Here is a 19,582-nt window from a genome sequence, read left to right on the forward strand (position 1 = left end):
TAATGACTACAGAGAACTATGTCTTTGGAAATAATGTTTCACAAAGGGAGGCTTATACTTTTTTCCTGGCAAATCCATTCTAACTTATTTATTATTACTCCAAGTCTATGAGAGGGGAAAAAAAGAAAGGAGACCCTTTGTGATGTATACTTAGGGTTGCCATCCCTGGGGACCTCCAAACCGGGAAAAATGTAGGACAAGGTTTAAAAATGTAGGACTTTTTAAAAAAAAATTTCCTGGCCAGGAATTTTAAAAAAAAGGTCCTACATTTTTAAACCTTGTCCAAGGCCTCACTGGGGCCTGAGTGACAGTGTCCTCCAAGCCCATGCCAGGCCTGGGAGGACTCTGCGATCGCGGAGCCCCATCCAGGGCCTGGCTAGGGCTTGGGAGGCAGCATCCTCCAAGCCCATGGCAGTCCTGGGAGGACTCTGCGATCGCGGAGCCCCATCCAGGGCCTCGCTGGGGGGGGGAATCCCGGGGGAATCCCCCGCCTCCCCGCGTGCCTGTGCCACCTTCCCCCACCTCCTCTCCCCCTCCCCGCGTGGAGGAGGTGCTGCCTCAGTCCACCTTCACCTCCTCCGCGCGGCCTGGGGGAGAGGGGGCGGAGGAGGAGGGTGGTGCGGGCACATGGGGAGGCGCCGCCTCTAGCTTCGCCTCCTGCGCCCCAGGCAGGCCTCGCTGCCCTCCTCTTCCTCCATGAGGAAGAGGAGGAGGGCTGCGAGGCCTGCCTGGGATGCAGCAACCCAGGCTGCAACCAGGGGGCTCCCGATTTTGGGGCTGCACCCGTGCTGGGAGGGGCTCTGGGCCCCCAAAATCGGGAAATTCCCGGTTGCAGCCGGGTTATGGCAAGCCTATGTATACTCAATGCTAGTTTACACTCTTACATACATCACTTAAAATGGCATCTTCATTTATTCTGTTGACAATGGATTGAGAGTACACTGGTGCCTCGGGATACAAAATGATCGGGTTACGAAATTTCCGGGATACGAAAAAGTTGGATTGGCAAAAACTGTTTCGGGTTACGAAATATTTTTCGGGTTACGAAATTCATTTCGGTGCGAAATTCAAATGCTGCAAAGTGCAGCTATAGGCTTTCCAGTGCTAACGGCTAACTGTTTCGGGTTACGAAATTTTCGGGTTACGAAAGGAATGGCGGAACGAATTAATTTCGTAACCCAAGGCACCAGTGTACTCAGTTGTTCATCTGAACTTAAAATTATAACACAACAACCTGACTGTTTGGAGAGACTGACCATACAAAGAGACCGACCAAAACATAGGTTTTAGTCATACACCTTTATGATAAGCCAGGGTTTTGGAGAATACCAATATATCAAGATCAAATCAGCATACTAGTGCATGATGTCGTCACTCTCACTTTGCTCCTTATGTCAGCAGAAGTTGTTAAACAAACCACAGAACTGCCATTCATTGCTTATTTATTGTGAGATACAAACTAAAGATTCTAATTTGTCATGAGCCATGGTTTGTGCCTAGCTTATTGGGAAAGAGACAAGTTAGAAATCCTGGTTCAGATAGTATGGGGCTGTCCATCAGAGACATAAAACACAGTTTCGCCCTATTTTGAAACCTAATTGTTTAAACAACAAATGTGGCCAACATGGGAGGAATCTGGGATGAAGTCATGCTCCAGTTCAAGCCAGAAAGTGTGAACTAATGCATTAGCACATGGATTGCCTGTCAGCGTGGGGACAGGAGCAGAGGCTGGGGCTGGAGCCATTGCTGTCCATTATTATTTTTTTTTGTCACTGGCTCACAAATTGACTGAACCTGTACACGTGTGGTGAGTTGCACCATCATCATTTTTAAATGCTGTTTTTAATTGTTTTATCTTGATGTATTTTCTATTTAAATCTGTACGCCGCTTTGATCAAAAGTTGGAAAAGCAGGATAAAAATAAACTTTTATATATATATATATTTATTATATATTATCCCACTGCACACTCCATGAAGCAAAATGATAACCAGCATGGGGCGTTACCAGCAATACAATTCATTTAATGATAAGGTTAACAAATTGGCTAATCTAACAGGATTATGCGGGGGAAAGGGGCATGTACAGAGTGCTGTGGCAATATGGCCTTGGGCATACTGATGTGCAATCCAAGTGGGTGGGTGCACTGCATGTTGTACTGGGCATCAAATGGGCTGGCAGGTGGGTGGCACAAGGGAGGCAATTGGTGGCTGCTGGCAGTACATCCATGCACATGCATGCATGTGTTTGGGGCGGAAGAGAAAAAAATGGCACAGCATCGCTTGTACCTGCAAATGCTCAATTTACACCAATCGGTCCTAGCAGAAAAAGGGGAGCAGTGCAGACTGGTCATGGGTGTTCAGCATTTTGTAGGAGCTGGCAGTGCAGTCAGCAGGTTCTCCTTGTGAATTGGGAAAGCCCAGAGGTAAGCTGGCTTTCCCCCTCTATTTGCTCAGCCCTGTGACAAACTAACTATATACAGACAGCCTGTTTATCCACTACCATCAGTAGAAGGAGACTAATGGAAGAAGTCCAACAGTGTGCATAAACATACTGTTTGTACATGATAATCCAGAGTTATCCTGGATACCTAGCCAGTCTTTTCACATGACAATCTCACTAATTACTGAGAAGAAATGCCCTTTCTTATAATTATGATGGCTCTATTTGCACATAACAATAAGCCAAGAATCTTGGCTTAATAAACCATGATGCAAATTTATATAAATTACATTTTCACACACTAGATTTCTATTTCTGAGTGTATTTTGCCAAGTGTGGAAGATGCATAAGCTATGTAGTTTGCAGCACAAACAAGCCATTACCAGTCTGCCATCTGAATTTCAGTCAATGTAGTTATATCCAGTGCAAGAGATTTGAATGCTGAAGCAATGGAGATAACTTTTGCAACAAAGAGTTCACGCAAGTCACAGTCAAAGCTACAAAACCTGCCAATGAAGTATTGTGAACTGCTGACTTTTTCAGCTATTTAACATCAAGCCAGGTATTTTCATGCTGGTCACAAATGCAGAGTGACAGAAGGCTTCGAAGAATACGAACTCTGTGAATGTCTCCTTGCATTACTGCCCAGTGGACTAATAATAAATTTAATTAAAATCTACACCGAACAGCTACTGAAGAAAAGTGGCCCATCAGGGCATAGCTCAGACTAAACAATGAGTATAAAGGTTAAAGGGAAGAAAAAAGTACTTAATATTAGAAGGAAGGATTATTTTTAACCTTTCTGTAAGTTCATCACTAGGTGTGCTTTTCACAGATAGCTCTTCTTCCAGCCTCTTCCTTTCCATTTCCAGATGCTTCAATTCATCTTCAGAGCGTTTGCAAGGGGTGACAAATTGAAGCTCTTTCAAAAGCTCTTCTTTTTCATTAATCAGCATCAACTTTTCCTTCTCAATATCCAGTGTTCCTGGCCAAGCCTCACTTTCTAACTTAGACAGTTCAATCTTTAAGTTTGCCATCCTAAAAACATAAGCATAAAGAGAAAAATTGGGAGAGAGGGGAGGAAGAGAGAAAGTGAGAGAGAAGAAAAGATGAGTACTAGGCACCTGAAACTGTTACATAACTGTGACTGGTTTAATATAAATATGTACAGTGGGCTCTTGGTATCTGCTGGCAGTTGGATCCAGGAACTCCTGTGGATACCAAAATCCGTGGATGCTCAAATGCCATTAAATACAATAGTGTAGTAAAATAGTATTCCTTATATAACTGACAGAGACCCAACACAGATGGGCCAAAAGAAGCTGCTTTTGGCTGCTTTTCGGGCATGGCATTTAGATGACGCACACCCCCAAAGCAACTGGAACCCGATCCAAAGCTGCCAAAGGTGGCCCAAAGCCACTGGAAAAAGGATCAGATTCAATCCACTCCTGCTGCTGGCCTGTTTGGAACCACAGCTGTGGCTTTGAGAGTGGGCCATGCAGTTGCCACTTTCCCGGGCTGATCGCTACTTGATAGTGCTCCATGCTGCTTTGGGCCAAAATCAAGGTATGCTTTCTGGAATTTATATGTATTTTTTAAATATTTTCAAACAATGGATAGTTGAATCCATGGATATGGAGAGCTGTCTGTATTTAGATTTGGCAAGTCAATATAATGTAAGTAAAAGAATTAGTAAAATCAGTTCTGTTCCAAGAAGCCTTAGCAGCAGATACATCATGATACTTTTCACAATAAGTCTTATGTTAGTTTGGGTGATATGGACTCAGGCCCTGTACAGACCAGCACTTTGTACCAGCATGGGAGTGGAATCAGGGTGCAGCGTCTAGGAGGAAAGGGGCGGCTGCAGGCCGCCTCTTTGGGATGGTCTGTATAGCCCCTCAGTCACTCATTTATGCATGCATTGTGGGCTCCAGAACCAAGAGCACATTTTACCTTCCCACCTCTTTGATTCTCCTTTCCGACTTCCAATGCTATTATGAGCTCTTCAAGAGTAGATCAAAGTACAATCTATACTGGAGGTGTGGACAATGCAGCTGGTTGGCCAAACATGGCACCTGAAATCCACTTTTGTGGTCTCCAAAGCACCCTTGGAGACTCACAAAAAGATCCCAGGCTCATTTTTTTAAATGATGTACTGCTTTTCGCCTGAAAACCAATTAAAATCTTCCACGTAGTTTGGGGGCATGGCAATTAGATGACACATACCCTCAAACCACGTGGAAGCTCAAACCCAGCTGCAAAAGGAGTGGATTTTATCTGCTCATTGCCACAGCCCGTTCAGGACCGTAGCAGTGACTGGCCTTGGGACTGTGGTGTTTGGTTGCCATGGTCCGGCAGTGATCGGTGCTGTGTCTGAGGCCAAGGGCTGCTGAATCTGAACTACAGAAAGAATGCGGTCTGATACCACTTTAACTGCCATGGCTCAATGATATGAATTCTATGAATTTGTAGTTCTGTGAACTATTTAGCCTTCTCTCTCGGTGAGCTCTGGTGCCACAACAAAATACAAAACCCATAGCATTGAGCCAAGGCAATTAAACTGGTGTCAAACTGCATTATTTCTGCAGTGCAGGGGTAACCAAGTATATGAACTCTAAAATGCCATCTTAGGTTTTGATGAAATATTATTTTATCAGTGTCAAGGAAGTTTTTGTATAATGAATCTATTACTATACTTTTTCTTGGCAAATTAAGGTTTTAGCCCTCTTGACTAGCACCATTTGTCAACACCAGTTTCCATTTTTAAGGCAGGCCTTTTAAAAAAATATGCTGAGGGGTTTGTTTGAAGCCTCCTCAAACATCAAAGAAACCATGCTCTGCTCTGGTTGAAATAATAAAGGAGGAAAGAATTGTTAGTTGAAATCCTACCTTCTACAATATAACTTTCCACAACTAGCCTTTGGTCTTCATCTACTTCTGAGCCTCTCTCCAAACTAAGCTATCAATACTGAGAGCTCCTCCAGTGCAATGAAGGATTATCAGGCACTCATGAGGATTTTTGCTATTTTTAAAAAGTAAGCCAAAGTTCCTCCTCCACTCCATGAATATGATTTCTGAAATTTCCCATATTATGTGGGAAGTCGTGTGTTTTTAAAAAGCCACATAGCTTACTATCTATATGGAATTAATCCTTCATATTTCAGTTCTAGTTGGCTTTCAAAGAAGCCTTCTATGCTACATTTAGGTTGATCCTCCTTGTACTTACTGTCTCAGTCCCTCAATGCACCTCAGCAAATGTTCATGTACTTGAGATAACTGAATTCCCATTTTCAGTATTTTAAGAAAAATTCCAAAGGGTTATTATCAGCCACATTACTTTGCAAATTACATTTTTTTGTATGATGAACCTTTATGTAAATAGTCAATATGTTGTGTTCTCATATCTTGTGTTAGGATTTATTTTGCTGTGAGTACACAGGTCAAGAAGGTGAACAGAACCTACAAATAATAGCCTGATCTCCTGAACTTGCACTTTTAGTATGATCTATATCATCCCGTTCACAAGCAGGAGTAGAATGATTTTATTGCTGCCATTTTCCTGATTTTTATACTATCTGTATGGCTGTGCTTATTTCACAACATGTAAACAGTCTAATATCAAGAGTACAGGCAGCCTAGAATGAAATGACCTTCATAAGAATGTAAAGCAAGGTCTTCTGTCGATGCAACCAGTAGATGTCACTGCAAGCATGAAATTGACTACAACACTATAAACTGAAGTACAATTTCACATTTTAACAAAGAAATGGACCCTGTACCTTCTTTTGGCATCTTCGTACTGAAGACTCAGTTTGACCTTTTCAGCTAAATTGGACATATTTCTGACACCAACCTGTTGACAGAACCAAACTTATTAAACATTTTTTTAAATAAAAGGAAAATGTTTTATTTACCTAAAATTATTTAGACAACTAGCAACACATTTCAAAACAATAACCACTTGTTTTAAGTACAAAAGCTTATAATAACTCAAATATTTTCATATGGAATTTATATTTTCTACTGGTAAATCACCTCGGAACAGAATTTAGTACAAGCAGCTACAATTGTATTTAAGGCCTACTTTGAAGTAACATTTAATACATCCCAAGTTGTTACTTCCTACTTTGAACTCAGAACTTTGGTGGAGATCAATGCAGTTCAAAGTAGTACTTCAATGAAATCGAGATTGCTAAAAATCACATTCATGTTTGGGCTTCTTCTCAGAAAATCCTAGTACAATCACCTCCACATCCTTTCATCAAGGTACCTTAAAGAAATATGCCAGCATTTGGAAAACATTTGTGGATATAAACTTACGGCTGGCATATCAGTCAATGAGATCCCAAAGATTTTTAAGTTGCTAAAATGTTAATTCCATCAGTCAGTTTCAGATGTAAAAACATATTTTGGATGAAATCTTTGGTCAACTAGGAAGCTTTAAACTTTACTTTTATATGAGTTTATTTTACAATCATATTTCTGCAAAAATGAGTATAGTCTAGTGAAGTATAAGAAATATATAGGCTATAATCATTTAACCCTTTCCCACAAGGTGTGTGAATGTGAAGTCCTAACTAGAAATAATAACAATGACTAGTTTCAAAATTTAATTTTAGAAATTTGGAATATGACATCAGTAAAATGTAACAGAACTATATTGGGTCACACTGTAATTCACAATATTAACTTAAATTCTTCATTGGGATATCAGGAAACTCTGGAGAAGAACACAGAAGGGAAATCAACACACAGGGGGCCAAATGAAATATTGGGCTCATGGCAGGAAATGGAATGGAATGCAATGTATCCCAACAGCATAATATATGGGGGAGGAAGAAATAAGAAATATTGCCACATGTTTTTTTTACTATGGGATTATGAACTTTTTGTTCAATTTAAAATCAGTTTGAGGCATAAATATCCCTCTAGGACAGGGGTTACCAACCTTTTTGACTCACCGAGTCCTTTTAAAAATCAATTTATATGGCGGACCCCCTAAGAGGCCCACCCTTACTTTTTCTTTCTTATTCTTTAATTTGATTCAATGATTATTATTATTATTATTATTATTATTATTATTAACCTTTATTTATGAAGCGCTGTAAATTTACACAGCGCTGTACATGCAATCTTTTTAGTTAGATGGTTCCCTGCCCTCGGGCTTACAATCTAAAAAGACATGACACAGAAGGAGAAGGGAGTGGTGGAGGGAAAGGGTAAGAGGTCCAGCAGTTCCGCACCTGGGAAGTGTTTTCTCCCACATAGGAACATATGGGGAGGAAAACTTACAAAAATGGGGGGGAAATGAAATTTATGATGCTGGAAAAAATATTATCACACAGATAAAATGAAATTTATAATGCTTTAATAATTTTAAGAAGTTGCTGGTGATAGAATAAACATTAATTATCTTATACATTTCATAGTTTAGCTTTCCCACTCATTTCAAATACAGTAGAGTCTCGTTTATCTGACCTTCGTTCATCTGACGTTCTGGATTATCCGACATCGGATTGGTCGGTGGGCGTGGCTTGGAGCCCTTGTCACGCCCCCAGCTGGAAAGGGCTCCTAGCGCAGCGGCGAGCAGCAGCAAGCCCCAAGCGCACCAGGCCCCAAGCGCAGCAAGCGCGGAGGCAGCGGCCATTGAGTGCGGCCCCGAGCGCCACCGCAAATGTGGAGGTGCCGGCCCCCAAGCATGGCCCCGAGCACCACCAGCACCAGGCCGCAAGCGCGGAGGCGCCGGCCCCCAAGCGCAGCCCCGAGCGGCACAGGCACCAGCCCCGAGCGTAGCGGTAAGCGCCACCAGGCCCAGAGCGCCACCAGGCCCATAGTGCCACCAGGCCCAGAGCACCACCAGGCCCAGAGCCTATAGCGCCACCAGGCCCAGAGCACCACCAGACCCAGAGCATGGCAACCCCAAGCACATCCCCAAGCATTCCAATGAAAAGGAAGAAGGTTCTTGTATCAATGGAGCAGAAACTTGAGGCAATCAAGAGACTGGACAATGGAGAGACATTGCAGAAGGTAGCAGATGACTATGGCGTTGGAAGGGTAACTGTAGGAGACTGGAGAAGGAACTGAGTGGAGATAGAGAAATGGTGTTCCTTCAGATTAACAGATGAGGCTGTGAAAGAGAGGAAAACCATGAAAAAGTGTGGCTATGAAAAGGTCAGTGAGGCTTTGTATGTTTGGTTTCTGCAGTTCAGAGACAAAGGTGTGCCTATTTCAGGGCCTATTTTGCAGCAAAAGGCTTTGCATTTTCAAAAGGAATTTGATGAAGAGGAGCCAGGTTTTACGGCCAGTGTTGGTTGGCTTGACAGGTGGAAGAAACGTTACGGAGTCCGCCAGTTATGTATTTGTGGAGAGAAATTATCTTCTGATTTTGAAGAAATGCAGACATTCAGGAAAAAAATATCTAGACCTTGTTGAAACTGAAAGCCTAACGGACGATCAGATATTCAGTTGTGATGAGACCGGCCTCAATTACAAATTGTTACCCAGTAAGAGCCTTGCATCCAGAACTGAAGCAGCAGCCCCAGGATACAAGCGTAGTAAAGAAAGGCTGACAATTTTAGCATGCAGCAATGCATCTGCAGCCCTCAAAATGGACCTTGTACTGATTGGGAAGTCCAAAAATCCAAGAGCCTTTAAAAACATCTCAAAGAGCACTCTTCCTGTGAAGTACTACAGTCAAAGAGGTTTGTGGATGAGCAGAGAAATTTTCAAAGAATGTTTTTTTAAAGAATTTGTTCCTTCAACGGAGAAATTTTTGAGAGATAATGACCGTCCCAGAAAAGCAGTTTTGTTGCTAGACAACGCCCCGACACACCCTGATGCAGAGCAGCTTCAAGATGGGAACATTAAGGCTATGTTTCTCCCACCTAATGTCACCGCCATATGCCAACCAATGGATCAGGGCGTTTTAGAAACGCTTAAAAAGAATTATCACAGGAAGTTGCTGTCAACAGTGATAGAAGAATCTGAGGAAGGGCAAGACATGATTGAAAGACTGAAATGCAACAATGTAAAGGATGTTGCTTATTGGTTTGCAAGGGCTTGGGGTGATGTTAAGGATCAGACAATTGTCAAATCTTGCAATAAATTGCTATGCGAGAATGAAGAAGATGATGCAGACATGGAAAGCACAGATGAAGACAAAGATAGCATTCTGCCCTTAGTACACCATATACCAGGTTGTGAGGATGTGTCTTCTCATGAGGTTGACGGCTGGATGAAAGAAGACAATCAATATGAAATCACTGATGAAGAAATTGTGGCTCTTGTAAACAGTGGTGATGGTGATGGTGACGAAATAGAAATTGATGAGCAAACATCGTCTGTGCAATCTGTCAAAATCTCTCATGGCGAAGGGGTCAGGGCTATAGAAACTGCAATGAGGTACATCGAGCAACAAGAGGAAGTTACAAGGATGACATTATGATGCTGCAAAGATGGTAAGATTTGGCTGCAAAAAAGCGGCAATCCTCAGGAAAGCAGAAAAAAATCAGTGACTTTTTAAAAGTGTCTGTGGACTGAAATGTTTAAACTGTACAGGTAAGTACTTACAGTACTTTTCTTCAAAATGTTGATTTTCCCCCCCAATTTGTATTTTCATAGTGATTGGAAGGCTTTTCATAGTGATTGCTAGGCTTTTCATAGTGATTCAAGGCTTTTCATAGTGGTTGCTAGGCTTTTCATAGTAATTCAAGGCTTTTCATAGTGGTTGCTAGGCTTTTCCTATGACCCTCCGGATTATCTGACTTTTTTGACTATCCGACCTATGGGACCGTCACATTCTGTCGGATAATCGAGACTCTATAGAGTAAAATAGACTGCTGATAGGTTAGTAAGTAAAATGATTTTTAAAAAAACCTGAATGTGGGTAAGAGATGAATTCCACAAGATAACTAAGAGCCTGTACAGACTGGCACTTTGTGCCGGCCTGCAGGGGAACTAGGGCTCAGGTAGGGCTGAGCGTTTAGACACTCAAAGCCCTACTATCGCTGCCCAGCCACCATCATGGTGTGCACCCGTCCATACGGCATGCACTATGATGGCATCTCTCATGCGCAGCACCCAAACGGCACTGTGCATGAGAGGTGTCATAACGCTGCACTGGGGCACTTATGGTGTCCCTTGTATGGCGCAAATAGGAGCTGCGTTTCATGACTCCTTTTTACACCGGGTTGGAGCATGGCGTGCGGTTGACGCATCCCTAATCTAGTGCTTCCAGGGGCTGCATAGAGCCACCCCTGTCAGGCTGTCTGTACAGCCCCTAACTCCATAATGCTGTGGAGAACACAAAATATGAAGCGTTGAGGGTTTGCTATAAACATTTTGCAAATATTTCAAACAGCTGCTGACGTTCACAGGAACCCCACTTCAGAGGGAAAGATATCAATTTCATTCTTAAAGATACCATTCAGTCTTGATAGCTTATGAAAGACTCCACTTATTGCCATAATTTTAAATTGTTTTCCTGAAAAAGTATGTACATTTCATATAAATTTATCTCTGTTATAGGTATTTTCAATATATAACCTCCATAAATATAGTTAGTACCAATTGATGATTTTACATTTTTGTAGATAAATTATATTCTAATTAATCTCAGTAGAAAATTTTATTCCCTCATAACTTAATTCTTTTTGTACTACTTCTTTCCCAAACCCCACTATTTCTTTAGCAGTAGAAACTTGAATGAGGATGAGAAAATCCTGGTTGTAGCATTTAAAAATATTCCTGTGAAATCCAGGCTTCAGAATTCCCAGTATACCTCAGAGAAGTATCCATTGACCAATACAGGATTTAAATATCAGCAAGATGTAATGGTATAGCCATCTTGACCAGCAATGTGCTTCATATCTCATGAAGCAGCCACAAGCGGTTGAACTGAAATTTCTTAATGAATGTTTTTCAACCATGTTCTCCCTTCCCCATGCTTAAAAGGCATGAAACACTTACATCACCAGAAATGTCTGTCTGAGACCCTGCATCCAAAGTCTGTCGAGAGAGAGAAAGATGAGAGTGCACTTGGCTGCACCTCAAATCTGGTTCTGATGACCTGTCAAAAGTTTGGTCTAAGAGGAACCTCTCTCGTAACTTTACAAGGCTCTGCAAGAAAACACAAAAATCAGGTACTACTATATTTCACTTTAAAAGTGGAACGTGTGTGGGGGAGGCAGGCAAGGGAGAGGGAAAGAGGCTAAGATATGAAGAGGTAACCAAAGCTCTTTATCAACAGTTTTTTGTGGGATTTTCAGACTATGTGGCTGTGTTCTGGAAGAATTTATTCCTGACATTTTGCCTGCATCTGTGGCTGGCATCTCTGAAGATGCCAGCCACAGATGCAGGCAAAACATTAGGAATAAATTCTTCCAGAACATGGCCATATAGCCAAAAAAACTACAAAAAATTATGAATGCCAGCCGTGAAAGCCTTCATCTTTATCAACATTTTAACTGTCCAGTGTATGAGTCCATGCAATCAGTCATCTTTGCATTTAAAAACAACAACACAAGTATACATTTTTAAAAAATGACAATAACCCTGTAAAAATATGCTATCTCAAGAAGGTAAAATGAGAAACTACAATTAGTTAACAAATGTAAACTGATGTGAACAGTATCAAAATACCTGCATTAAATCTTGCTTCTCTTTCTCACCAGAACTTATAGCCTTTCTGATAGACTTCAGTTCATTCACAATGGCTTTGGCTTCACTTAGTTCATAACCACTCTGGCCTCCAGACATTTTTTGGTCAATTCTGTAAAACAGAGAGAGATTGGTGTTAACTATAGAAAAGGAATGTTGTTCCTGACATTCAAAAGGAAATACTGTAGTACAGGAGGAGGTAATGAACAGAGAGTTCTAAAAATATTATCTCCCACAGCAAAATAGCTAGATACGATCAGAACACAGAAGAAGAGATGAGTTCTTTAATCTTAGCAACAAAATACTCTAAGTCTGTCTCTCACCAACCCCTGTTTCTTCGATGACTTCCCTCTCAAAAAGCAAGTTTTTTAAAAAGGAAAATTCTACACGTTCTGTTGAATGAATTCAGCAGCCTGAGATCCTTTATAAAAGCCTAATTGACTTGGCAAAGACTCAAGTCACTTGAAATCAAGGCTGCAGTCCTTAGGAACAATTCTCACAGAATCATATGATAAGGATCGCAGCCTTATCTTGGAATAAGGCCCACTGAGCACAGGATAACTAACTTCTGGGTAAGTATACACTGAATTGCATAGCTTTCAAAGATACAAATAGAGAATAAGTTAGTAACATTTCCTTTTCTTTTAGTAATTTGCCCAAATGTGCAGTTACAAGTTAAATATATCTAAGGAAAGATATATATTTTTAGATTTTTCTTCTTTGGGTTTATCTGTATTCAGAATGTTATTTTTTTAACACACTGAGACACTATTCTGAGCTAAACATCTTGCAGAGAAATTATGACCAGAAGCAAATTTGCATTCTCTTTCTACTAGTTACGTCTTTTCCTTGAGACAAAAAGCTGTTTTGCTTCCACATTGGAATCAATGAGATCACAGTTGACTAAGATATGTAGGCGGGATACAGACCGCCCCAACAGGGCGTTCCCCCAACCGGCCTGGTTTGCTCAGTGAGGGAGCCACAGGGGACAAACCACATGGCTCCGTCGTGGAACAAAAAGAACCCTTAAAAAGCGGGTACTTCTTGTGGCGCCTTTGTGATACCGCAATGCGCCAATGGCACACTTGCAGTGTCACAAAGGTGCCGGGACATGCGGCTGCCGCTAAGTGTCTGTCACGTCAAAATGGCGGCGCCCATGTCTACAGGGCGCCGCCATTTTTACGTACGGAGTACATACTAGGGTTAGGGAGTGTCTGAATAGTGTGCGCCCCCTAACCCTAGTCTCACCGCCGGCACGCTACAAATTGGAGGTATGTATCCTGCCATAATTGACTTTAGGCCCAGGATAGTTCTGGCCTAGCAGTACTAACTACAGGATATCATATAGCTCATTATTATTATTTATTATTATTTCCTTTTCTTATATCACATTTTTCTCCCAATATAGGGATTCAAAGTTATCATATACATAATAAATTTTTAAAATATACAGCAAGGTTTTGTGAGCGGTAGCTGAAACTCTCCAGGCTTAAAGCAGATTTAATGCTAAACTTGAGCCTAAATAAGGGGCAAAACAGACTGCCCCAAAGGGGTGGCTTCAAGACGCCCCTGACAAAGCTGGATTGGGGTCGTGGCAACCTCATACCACAGTCCCAATACATCTTTTGGCCTGCTGAAAAAGGAGTGACAAACAACTACTCCTTTTTGCGCTAGCAGAAAGCCGGCTTTTGTGCCCTGCTGCAGTGGGAAGCTGACTTTAAGGTGCTCCAGCAGCGTGTGCTGTATAAATGCTGCACCACCGGAGCGCCTTGAAGCCAGCAACCATGTAAATGTCATCTGCACACTATGTCTCCAAGCCGGCTGGAAGCCAGCTTTTTATGCCAGTCTGTTCTGGCCTGAAATCGAGTTAAACTGTTCTTAACTCCATAGATTTGTGGTGGAGATGCAGATTCACATTTACCGTAACACAACTGCAACACAAGCTTAGTGACACAACTGTAAAAAGAATCACTGTAGCAATCTGTGCAGAAATTAATGTGAATAACCTTTGCATATTAGAAGAAATATTAGATAAATTACTATTTTTTTGCATTTACCTCCCACTACAATAAAACTTTCGAAAAGAAAGCTTTAGGAAGACAATACAAATTTTAAAAAATATTGTGTTATTGTTGTTATCGTTATTTCACAAAAATATATTTTACCTTTCGAAAGGCTATTCTCAAAAAAGTTCACAGAAAAAAGGAAACATAAATATTATCTAAAATTGAGAATTAAAGGCAGCATTTAAAAGCCACTAGCAAGCCAGTTAAGGGAAAAAATCAGCTCTAAGCAATTAAAATGACGGAGTTAGGCAAACTAAAAAGGAAGTGGCATCTCAAAAGGGTATCGTCTCTGAGAAATTCTGGTGTTTGTTCCCTCTCCCCAAAATCATCTATCATCTTCAGTTACAAATTAATGTTTTGCCAGAGAAGGATGATAAACACTTCAAAAATATGAAACAATCTTCAGCCTCCTGTGCATGTGCAGAATCTCACAAAGAATAGTCTAGATCCTATGGTTAGGTCCAATTAGAGTAAAGTAATTGAAACAATTAGATTTACCTGTGCATTGACTCATCATGCAATATTTGGTTGAATGGGTCTACTCTAATACGGACTAACAAGATACCAGCCAATATGTGTACTGAAGGTATAGGATTTTCTTGATTTTGATAAGTATGCTCTGTGACTCATTCCAGGTGGTGGTGAAGGCAAAGCTGATAGGTGCTTTTTTGTTTCTGGCTTCCTACTCTTTTCAAGATGGCTGTGTGATTTGTGCAGTCCCTGGGACCAATCAAAAGCAGCACGGTGGTCATGTGGGTGCAGAGATGTTGCACAATGGGCCCTTGGTACCTGCTGACATTTGGTTCCAGCTACCCTTCCCTTCTGCGGATACCAAAATCTACAGATGCTCAGGTACCATTATATACAAAGGCTTATTAAAATGGTATCCATTATATAAAATCGCAAAATCAAGGTTTGGTTTTTGGAATTTTTAAAAAAATATTTTCAAGCCATGGATGGTTGAAATCATGGATGGAGAATCCATGGATATGGAGGGCCAACTCTATGCTGCAGGCTTCATTCTGTTAGGGGGCTGGACTGTTTAAGCCATTCCTATCTCCAAGCTTCAGTTTTCATCAGAGCTTCATCTCCACCCTTGCTCTTCACAATGGTTATTGTGTTTCCTTTGCATGATCAGAACTTTGGGGCTTGTTTGGCATGGGGCCTAGATCCAAGGGCAGGGCTTACATGTTCACTGGGAGGGGGGTGGGTGTCTGCTTATGGGACCTTAGGAATGTGGTTAGCCATTACTGCATACAGGTGATATGTCATCTTTGGTATCCAGAGCAATAGTATCCCCTTAGCTTGATTTAGGCCCAAGACAGACAGGTGGGAAGTGGTGTGCTAGGGTTTGGGAGTGTGGACCAACCGCATGCTCCCAAACCCTAGTCCATACAGACGCCACCATTATGGCTGCCTCCCTTCCACATGGGGGCTGCCATGATGTTGCAAGCGTGGTGTTGCATCCATATGTCGAGGCGCTGTACTTGTGTTATTGACACGCCACAGTACGCTAATGGCACAATGATGACGGCACCCATGCATGCCAAAAAGAACAATTTTTCTGGGTTCTTTTTGGTGCGGAGGGAGCTCACGTGGTTTGGCTGCTGCAGGCTCCCTCGGAAGCTAGAACGGACAGCTCCAGCCCACCCTTTTGGGGCGGCCTGCCGAGCCCCATGGCCTATTTTAACAAAAACAGGAAGCATATTTTTTAAAAGTTCCATAGTAGGTTATAATCTGCCGCTGTAGAAATCCATGATAACCCTGCTCCTCTCTTTTTTCCACTCCTGGAACGTATTAGTACCACACATGACAGAACATAAACATGTGGTAAAGGCCTATAGCAAAAGATTTGATAATACAGTTGCCCCTCCTAATGAGGAGGGGCGACGTCCGATATTTGCGCATGGGAACGCACCCCATTCAAGCCTATAGGGCTTGAATAAGTGCGAGCCTCCATTTTCATGGAGGTCCGGAATGGATCTCCTGCAAAAACGGAGGGCCAAATGTAACTTAGAATAAACAGGCACAAAAGAGTGGCCTGAGTCCACTGTGGCCAGATGCACGCCAAAACCCCACTGTCCACATGGCCTGCTCCCAAGGTGGGCTGTGGACACGGGTGCTGACCAGTGCTGTTAGGAGTCAGACTTTCCCAGCTCCTTTTAGCTCCAGTCCTAAGGATTGGAATGCAGCTTTGATGTGGCTTCCAGCTTGCTATGGAGGTGAGCTTCACTTAAACAACATGCCTCTAAAACAGCTGGAAGCTGCTTCAATTGTCCCATCTGTTCAGGCTGTAAGTGAGGCCCGTTACACACGGGCACCCTAGGATGGACTCAGTCCGTGCTAGGGTTAGAAAGGGGTGTCTTTTCCAGACGCCCCTAACCCTACCACGGACTGAGTCCGTAACAAATGGCGGCGGCCGTTCCACACGGCCGCCGCCATCTTGACGTAGCGGACGCTCTATTTCCGCACGTCGCGCCCCGGAAGTGACGCTGCGAGTGCACGACTAGCGCCTCGCGGCATCTCTTCTGGGGCCCAGGAAGGAGCGCGATTTTCACGCTCCTTCTCTGCAGCGTCCAGGAACCACACCATTTGGCTGCTGCGGTTCCTGGACGCTGCAACCGGCGGCGGTGGCAAAGTGCCACTTCTTGGCGGTCTGTAACGGGCCTGAGTTTTGGCTTCTGTTAACCTCTATAGAGCTCCTATCTACAACTGCTTTTACACTGTACCCATTCTTTCTCTCTTGGCATTTTACATGTTCTTCATTTCCTTGAAGCATGACCTCTCCTAATGTTGCTTCTGTGGGCTCCTATTTCTTTGTCCGTCATCTTCTATTATCTTAAACTTTGCAAATAAGTAGGATCAGAGTTTGTCAGATGCTGCCAGAGGTCCTTTTAAGTGAAACAGTTAGCTGCCAGGGAAACTTTTATCAAAGCAACAAATGTTATTAATCTATTAAAAAATAATGCTCATTATGTTTTTAAACCTATGTGTGCAGCTTTGGAAAAGAAAATGATGAACTACCTGTTTCCAAGGATTTATTGATAAAGTCAGCCCTCCATGGATTCAAGCATTCATGACTTGAATTTTTTTAAAAAAAACTATAAAGAAACCTTGATTTTGCCATTTTATATAAGGACCTCCATTTTACTATCCATTGTATTTAATGGGACTTGAACATCCACAGATTTTCGTATCCACGGAAGGTCCTAAAACCAAACCCAGTGGATACCAAGGACTCACTGTATTCAGCATAACTGTACATGATCAGATTTAAGTTACAGGGAGATTCAAATTAATGAGAGGGACTACACCTCTCAGTCCACTGCTTCTCAGTTTATTTTGTAAAGATACATATGAATCATATCACTGTCTCTGGAAATAGATAGATATATATTATTCATATATGTGTATCAATTGCACTAAGTCAGCATGGCACAAAAGAGTCATTTTTTAAAAAAAAATCACTGATAGCAATGTTTTTTTTTGCTATGACAAAGAGAACATTTACTCCATGATCACATTTAATTTTTATCATCTTATCTCACCATTAAAACACAGAAAACAAGTGGTATGAATGAGATGTCTTCCACAGCAATGTCTGCCTGCTGCTTCAGAGTGGGATGCCTCATATTTGAAGTTGCAATTGGTTTTATCTGGTATACAGCCAAATGGGGAGGGAGGAAAAGGCCTACATACAAAATATTCCAACTACCAGTTTTCAGAAAATGGAATTAGTACTACTTAAAAGAGGCTGCCTATTATATATATATATATATATATATATATATTACAACAAATGTCTATTGTTTGCTTGTGGTATGCTGTTGAAAGTTTCTCAAACATTCTTTTAGATTCCTATCAGAATTGCTTGCAAGCAAGTTCCTTTAAAACAATGCTTCATTGTTACTTAATGTAATAATAGCCAGTGTGTTGGCTAACCTTTAATCTTGGGATATTTTAAAACTTCAGATCTAAGCTTCTTCTATGTATTTTTGTTTTAAGTAAGCTATAGTGAAAACTAAAATATGGTTAAATAGGTACCACTTAATTTTTCCATTGCCTTTCTAATATTTATTCAAATTGACAATGCTTGCTACTATGAAGCATGTGTAAAAATTAATTCTGTTCAGCTTCACTCATAGACATGACAGAATGTAGAACTGATTGTAAAAATTGACCACCAGGTAAACAACTGATTGAATTCTCAGCATCTTCAGTTGCAAGGAAACAGTTCAAATTATTTCCAGCTAAACAATTTTGGGGTATACAGAAAATTCTTAATCTGTATTATTAATATAGTTCTTATTAGCAAATGGCTGACTTTTTAGGACAAGGACAGTCTCCAAGCAGCTATACAGAAAATTATCTTTATAATTTCAATTATATATAGAATTGAAATTGCAAATTTTCAGATACCCTGTGTATATAATGTATACCAAAAGATTCTGAAGTTGGGAATAAGAAAATTAGCAGGGAAAAATATTATGAGATTGCTCCAATTTGCAGCTTATTTCCATTTCTTCTTCTTATGTGTTTCAGGTTTCTCACTCTAACATATATTTCCATATGACACTGATGCAGGTAGTAAATGTCTATTCATAAACTCAAAAAACAGGTAAATGTAACACTGCTGCTTTATCTTTTTTCTATCTGGTTCTTTGCACTTCCTCTTATTTCAAGGCAAAGGGAATCATTTTGGTCTCCAACTTTCAAAACATCTGAAACAGCCTAATTTTCCCTTTCTTCCAACTTTCCAGGACCCCCCCCCCCTCCACCTTCAAAATATCCTTATTTTAAAGGAGAGGTGGGATTTTATCATAGCCAGCAGATTTTCTCTCTCATTTGTTCTCAGTTTCCCCCCTCATGCCCAAGTTTTTCTCTGTAAACAAATGCAATAATTTTATTTGATTTAGTCTTAACCAGCAGAGTGAATTACTTAAGTCAATTTCAATTATTTTCTTGTACTCACTGTTGCAGTGTTTCATAGCCTTGCTCCTTATATAGTAATTCTTGCTTCATCTGTGATAGCTCCCTCTTCAATTTTTTAACCTTTAATAAAAATAAAATAAAATATTCAAACACTCTTTTAAAGACATTTTAATGTCTAGACATGGTCTAGAACCATTAACATCTCCACATGTGTAATTCTTAGTTGTAGTTCCTCAAATAAGCCTTACCTTTCTTTTCAGATAACTGCGTGATAAAGTATCACTTGGAAAGTCCTTACACATTATATTGTGTATGTGAAATGCAGCCCTTCCCTCTCTCTACACCAGTGGTTCCCAAACTTTTTTGGGCCATCGTCCCCTTTCCTCTTGATTGACAACCCTAGCGCATGCTCCCTCAACATGTATTTCTTGATAATAATGCCTACCATTCCACTGCACATTCAAAACAACCAATATTGGTTGCTG

At 41.2% G+C, this 19,582-nt stretch overlaps 1 protein-coding gene across 1 annotated transcript in view; it reads right to left on the reverse strand.

Moving 5' to 3' along the window:
• WWC2 (WW and C2 domain containing 2) overlaps window positions 1-19,582 on the reverse strand; it is a 176,434-nt gene that overhangs the window by 59,606 nt on the left and 97,246 nt on the right. Inside the window, 5 exon segments of the mRNA XM_042468382.1 lie at window positions 3,241-3,480; window positions 6,222-6,295; window positions 11,410-11,559; window positions 12,082-12,211; window positions 19,138-19,217. Of these exon segments, the coding sequence (XP_042324316.1) occupies window positions 3,241-3,480; window positions 6,222-6,295; window positions 11,410-11,559; window positions 12,082-12,211; window positions 19,138-19,217 (674 nt within the window).

This window comes from Sceloporus undulatus, chromosome 5, assembly GCF_019175285.1.
Source record: "Sceloporus undulatus isolate JIND9_A2432 ecotype Alabama chromosome 5, SceUnd_v1.1, whole genome shotgun sequence".
Classification (NCBI taxonomy): domain Eukaryota; kingdom Metazoa; phylum Chordata; class Lepidosauria; order Squamata; family Phrynosomatidae; genus Sceloporus; species Sceloporus undulatus.